The sequence below is a fragment of the Sphaerodactylus townsendi genome, linkage group LG06, assembly GCF_021028975.2.
Source record: "Sphaerodactylus townsendi isolate TG3544 linkage group LG06, MPM_Stown_v2.3, whole genome shotgun sequence".
Taxonomy (NCBI): Eukaryota; Metazoa; Chordata; class Lepidosauria; order Squamata; family Sphaerodactylidae; genus Sphaerodactylus; species Sphaerodactylus townsendi.
This window is the reverse complement of record NC_059430.1, coordinates 108749769-108755945: the sequence shown is the minus strand read 5'-3', so window position 1 is coordinate 108755945 and position 6177 is coordinate 108749769. Positions and strand designations below refer to the sequence as shown.

The window sequence follows — 6177 nt, the reverse complement described above, 5'->3', positions numbered from 1 at the left end:
ATAAGTAGCTGTAAACTTTAAAGCCAACACTTTGAATTTTGCCAGAAGTGATATTAGCAGCCATTCTTTCAGTGCTGGTATGGCCTATTCCTGGCTGTGGCAACCAGCCTGCAAATCTTGTAGCTGCTGAAGCCTCCTCAAACAGCAGCTATGAGCAGCATCCTTGAAAGAAGCAATACAGGAAAAGAAAACGTGTGAAGCATTGACCAAAAACATTGTGGCTGTTGAGTGGGCCTGTGCTGCAGACAAACTTTATTTGCCTTAGACCTTGTAAGCTGCTTTGAGTCTCAGGGAGGAAAGTAGGGTGAAAACATTTTAAGCAATTATTAAAACTTTCTAAGTTACTCAAAGGCAACACTTGCTGGTCCTCAAAGGCAAACCTTGTGAAAAAACAGTAGCAATCACATCAGGTCCTAAGTGTGGGAAATGTTGAAAAGGAAAAATATTGTAATCTTCCCCATTTCTCCAGTAGGAAATTTTACAAGAGGGATGTGTGCTTGTTTATTTTATTTAACTGCTGTGGGGCCATCAATGGCTTTCTGAAGCGACTTGCAGCAACCAGCACTCAGTTAAAGTTAGTTAAAATGTATTCAATGGGATTCTAGGGTGGAGCTAGATCCAGGCATTCTGGAGGCAATGCTGAGCGCTATCCCCAGAACCCCCTCCCCGTGATTTCAGAATGGCCTTGGTGAGAGCATGGGGGTTTCAATGCAGGCACCAGGGAGGATTTGCAAAGTGCCCTTGGGAGAGGCCTGGCTTGCTAAGGCTCCCACCTATGGCCATGGGGTGACCAAAACTGTGGTGCTGAAAAGAACAGTTCCTCACATGACACTACCACCATCACACCCCAGCAAGGAGGCTCTTCCTGTCAAAAGTGGCACCACATTCCCCTTTTATCCCTGGGCAAGAATAAGAGACGGCTGCTGTTGTCCCTGAGCCTGTTCAGACGCTTGCCCTCGTCCGATAATAATGCAGGCTGCGGAGGAAGGGGCGCTATAGGGTTAAGTCTGGCGTCCTCGGCAGCGCAATGACCGCACCTTTTCCCTTCGAGCGACTGGCGAGGCCACCATCTTTTTATCCAAGCGTGCAACCAGATTTTCTTTGGACACAAGGGCTTGTTGGCTGAGTGTGTGTGTCTGCGGGAGGGGCGCTCTTGCACGCAAAGGTTAATTCCTCCTCCACCATTTCTACACTTTCGAAGGAAACCAGTGCACCTTTCAGTGCTCAGGTATGCCAGTCAGGTTGGCTTTCCTCCTTCTCCCGCAGAGATGAAGGAGGCCATTGCATGTTGCAACTCTAGATGTGGAAATCTGCACAGCGCCGCGTACAGATTCTTACATCTAGTTGCAACATGCAATGGCCTCCGCTATAGATGCGTGTGCATCTTATACACACAGACGAATAAAAATTGAACCTATATTGCTCTAAGGCACTCGAGAATGAATGGTGTCAGTTAAACGACAGTCGGGCTGGAGTGTTTTTACCAAAAAAAAAAGTTCCACCCGCGATATTATTTAGCAGGCCCCGCAACGCGGCCCCCAGCGCAATCCACAGCCTTTGCGAGGAAAGAGGGCAGAGCAGTTGCGCGCGCCCCCTCCGCTCCCCGCCGCCCCTCGCGGCGCCCGCCCTGGCGGGTCCTCGCCACGTGACACGCCCCGTCCAATGGGCAGTCGGGGCGGCGGGGATCCGGCTGGAACCGGTTGGGCCGTGTCCGGCTCTATATAAAACTTTATAAACACCCGATTCAAATTAGTGGGGTCGCGAGCGACACGAGCGAGCCCAACCACTGGAGCTTGCCCCCTCCCTCCTCTCTTCGCTTTTTTTCTTCCTCTTCCCCCCATCCTACTCGCACGGCTTTTCCCCCGTGACCGGCCGAGTTTCTTCCTCTCCTGTCACCTGCATCTTCTCATTTCTTCTTCCGCCGCCACAACTGAGCCGCCTTCTCTCCTTTTCCACCTTCTCCGTTTTCTGTCATACGCCGCAGATATGCCCAAGAGAAAGGTAGGTAGTGGCTCCAGGCGGAGGATCGAACGGCCCTACTGGAAAAGCGGAATGAGGCACGGGGCGGACGAGGCCAATGGTTAAAATGAACCGCGATGCTTGGGCGGGGGGGGGGGGGGATGTTGCGAGACGGCTTAGCCGCCATTTTCTTTTTTCTTTTTTTTTTGCTCCTTTCCGTCATTTATTTGGCTTCCTTTCTGCCGCCTTCCTTTTTTATCATTTTTTTTTTGTGGCGGGTAACGGTTGCGAAGCACTAGGGAGCGCGCGCGCGCGCGAAGGTAGCTCAACGGCCGTCGTTAAGACTTTAAGAGGAGGGCGGAGTAGAAGCGCCGCGGGCGGGGCGGAGCCGGAGCGACCGTTAACCGCCGCGCGCTCTGGCTGGCCTGTGAGGGAACAGGAGGGGGAGGAGCGCGAGGCCGATAATTATTGGCTGTCCCGTGAGGGGGGGCGGGAGCATGCGCGGTCCTCGATGCCAATAAGAATAGGGAACGAGCGCGAGAGCAAGTGTGTGTGTGTGCGTGCGCGCGTGTTCTAGTCGGAGAACTCGGGTTAGATTTTGGCGGGAGGCCGGTTGGCTGAAGAAGGCACGTGTGTTGATGGCGTCTGGTAGCCTGCGCACGCGCGGAGGGGGGGGAGAAAATGGAGGCACGCGAAAGCGCGCTCGTTCGGACTGAAGAGTGCGTTGGCGCTACTATATTTACCCCTCCCTTTTATCGGAAAGAGTGGGAATACGCCAAGAAATATTGGATTTTTGTTTATTTTTTTTAGCCGGGGAGAGGAGTAACCGCCGTTTGCCCTTACTCTGGGTGGCATTATACAACGCGAGGCCTTTAGTGCTCGTAGAGGCCACTCTCCAAACCTGCCTTTATCTTCCCAATCCCTACCGTCGGCAAAAGACGAGGAGGACGCTATTGTAGTTCCTTTCTGAAGGCAGTGAAGCCTTACTACTAGCGGCGGTTGTTTAAATCAAATAATTGTAAAAAAAACCAAAACCCATGATGCCCAAGTCGAGGGGGAGCTCAGTGACTTCCTATTTTCGCTATCATTTGCCCTGTACATCTGAGTTTCTGAAGTGAGTTCTGACTGAACAGTGATGCCAAAATAAAGTTCGTTAGCCTTTCAAGGAGTTTCTGAAGTTTTCTTTTATTCTGGCCTATTGAACATGTTACTAGTCTTCTAATGCAAGAAAAATTCAGCATTAACCCATGAATGCAGCGTAGGTTTGTAGGGGAAGCTTAGAGTAGGCAGGAAAACTTTGAATGGCGAAGATCAGAATTCCAGAAATAAGTATGGTCTTGGGTCTGCTGCATGGGACTCAATAGAAGGCATAGTATTCTGAAATAAAAAGACCCATTATGTGACTTAAGGCTCTAATGATGGAAGAAGAGTAATGCAGTGAAATAAGGGCCATCTGGTAATGCTACATGCAGCCTTCCCACAAACCCATCACTCTTCAAGAGGACATTGTGTTGCCAAGGGAGGCTCCATGATCATCCTCATAAAAAGATGAATTGCATTAATGACACAACCTGCTCTGAAGGAAAGGAGAGGTTTTTTTTAAGTTCCTTACAAATTTGGACTTTGCCAGTGGTTCATTAAGTCCCAGAGAATAAATATGCCCAAATGTCACCTCATTTATTTTTAATTATGAACTGTTTTCCTTCTTTTGGTAAACAGAAAAGTTCTGTTGCAAGCAGTTTTGTTTTAGCAGGTTCAGGAATGTTAACTTCTGCATTCTGAAGTGTGTGTAAGGTTTGTTTGCAGATGTAAAATTAGAAGAGGACCAAATATGTTGGAGATTATTACTATAACACACTGGATAAAGTTCTTAAAAATAATCTGGCTGTGTCTTTTTCTAAAAAAAATGAGAAAATTAAGCTAATATTTTTCTACAAATGTTCTTCAACATTTTTACTGTTAAAATTGCTTTGTAGGCTGAAGGAGATACCAAGGGTGATAAGGCCAAAGTAAAGGATGAGGTAAGGTCAAAATGTGTGTGTGTGTACTTAGCTTTTCTAATGCAGCCTAATCCTATTTCACCTTAAATGTCAGTAGACTAGAGCACAAAATGTTGGCAGTTCGTCACAGCTAGACTTATGTTGCTCTAATAAACATAAGGAGCTATTTGCTGAAAGTATTTTTATTCCTGACAATTTATGTGAAAAATAGCAGTGTAATTTTAATTTTAATTATGTGCTGAACTGAAATCTTCTGTAGAAGCAGCATCGCTATTCTAATGGTTAAATTGTCTTTTATTTCTAACAGCCACAGCGGAGATCAGCAAGGTTATCTGCTGTAAGTACATTCCATCCTAGAATATTTTTGAGATTACTAGTTGTACCTTTATCTTCATGCATTATTGTTTGATGCACTGAAAAACAATCGATTGCACTGCTCAGTATGATATCACTGATCAAAGTGAACAAGTATATTATTGTTTCAGAATGTATTGGTTTTTCCCCCTGATTTCTAGAAACCTGCTCCTGCAAAACCAGAAGCTAAACCTAAAAAGGCAGCTCCAAAGGTAAAGTTAAGGCATTTATAATTTGTACTTACCTAAGTCCCACAGTTAGAGTTCATTGTCTGCTAGTGTTACATTTTGTTTTGTTGGTCTATGGTTGTATAAGATTACAACTATATTAATATGTTTCTGTTGACTTGCAGAAGAGTGAGAAGGTACCTAAGGGAAAGAAGGGGAAAGCTGATGCAGGCAAGGATGGGAACAACCCTGCAGAAAATGGAGATGCCAAAACAGACCAGGTATGACTATAACATTAGCCTTCCTTGCTGTAGCAAAAAAAAATTAGTACTGTAATCCTAGTGTACATAATTATATTTGTAAACACAATTAAAAAAACTTGCTTAATTTTGCCATCAAGATTATCTAATAATAGCATATATCGTGGTAGAAACGTGTGCATACTTGTGCAAATTACACAGATTCATTTGAATAAATGAGCTGACATCAACATAAAGCACTCTCTGATGGAACTGCCTTTTTCTTTCAGGCACAGAAAGCCGAAGGTGCTGGGGATGCCAAGTGAATTGTGTGAATTTTTGATAACTGTGTACTTCTGGTGACTGTACAGTTTGAAATACTATTTTTATCAAGTTTTATAACAATGCAGAATTTTGTTTTACCTTTTTTTTAAGCTATGTTGTTAGCACACAGAATGCTTTGTTGTTGTGTTTTGGGGGAGGAGGGGGCAAATGTAATTGACTCTGTTACTTAGAACCTGGGCTTTTAAAGGTCCCCTTCATCTTTGCAAGAGGGATTCTTGGGCACAAGAAAGGAGGGGTTTCCTGATACTGTAAATCTGTTATGTTTTCTGAAATGCCTTTGAGTAAATATTGAATTTCTCCACTACCTTTGTCTGAGGAGGCAGTAAGTTTTAAAACTGTAGTTAGACTGTTTTCATTGTTGTCACTTGCATTGCATTTATCACTCCTTTGGGAATAGCATACGATGTTTTGATATTTGCTCTTAAATCAAATGCATTCTGACAGTGTCAGGCAATCCAAGTTTCTGGTGTCAAATAGGGAAGGATTGTGGCTCTAAAATAGTCACTTTTTTATATTGTGAATCTTCAGATTAAGAATTCTGCAGTTGTGTTTTTCCCTAAAAGTCAGGGTAGGCTTGTGAAAAGTTGTTAAACAACATACTAAATGTGAAAGTGTCGCCCTCACTCTAAACTTTCCCTGTTCCAAGTATAAATTGAAGATTCCTCATTGGGTTTTATATAGTAACTTTACATTTTGGTAGTCCAAGAAGGAGGGGAGTTGGAACTTGTTGTAAAACATTGCAGATTGTAGCCCATGTCCTGCCTGAATACCATTGATTGTTTTATGAAAAGTACCTTTAATAAAGCTGGATATCGTTTGGCTTGGACTGTTTTTACTAGTGTTCTGTTTGCTTCCTAGTGTCATTACACTTGAATTGCATTGGTAATCATCAGCCTGAGAATATCATATATAGAAGTGGTAATCTATTTTACTGTACTTGCTGTAGTCTGTGTTCAAAAAAAGCACCTAGAACAGCCTTGCTGGGGCTACACCACTTCAGAATGCAGGTGAAGAAGAGTGTGATCTGTGCAGCCCCACAGTACAAGTGCACACATGCAGGCCAGCCACAGAAGAATCTTTCTAGCTTGTTGAAGTGCTCTTCCTTTGCAACTG

At 44.5% G+C, this 6177-nt stretch overlaps 1 protein-coding gene across 1 annotated transcript; it reads left to right on the top strand.

Moving 5' to 3' along the window:
• The first annotated feature begins 1659 nt into the window (after window positions 1-1659).
• HMGN2 (high mobility group nucleosomal binding domain 2) lies at window positions 1660-5895 on the top strand. The gene is made up of 6 exons (XM_048501165.1): window positions 1660-2001; window positions 3936-3980; window positions 4267-4296; window positions 4475-4525; window positions 4666-4761; window positions 5010-5895. Exons 1-6 carry the CDS (start codon window positions 1987-1989, stop codon window positions 5043-5045), a joined length of 273 nt encoding a protein of 90 aa, XP_048357122.1. The 5' UTR covers window positions 1660-1986; the 3' UTR covers window positions 5046-5895.
• The last annotated feature ends 282 nt before the right edge of the window (window positions 5896-6177 follow it).

Bases quoted from the DNA above. Each gene is read 5' to 3' on its own strand.
- HMGN2 (XM_048501165.1), top strand. The intron at 4,297-4,474 runs GTAAGTACATTC...CCTGATTTCTAG, and splicing joins GATCAGCAAGGTTATCTGCT to AAACCTGCTCCTGCAAAACC. The intron at 4,526-4,665 runs GTAAAGTTAAGG...GTTGACTTGCAG, and splicing joins CTAAAAAGGCAGCTCCAAAG to AAGAGTGAGAAGGTACCTAA.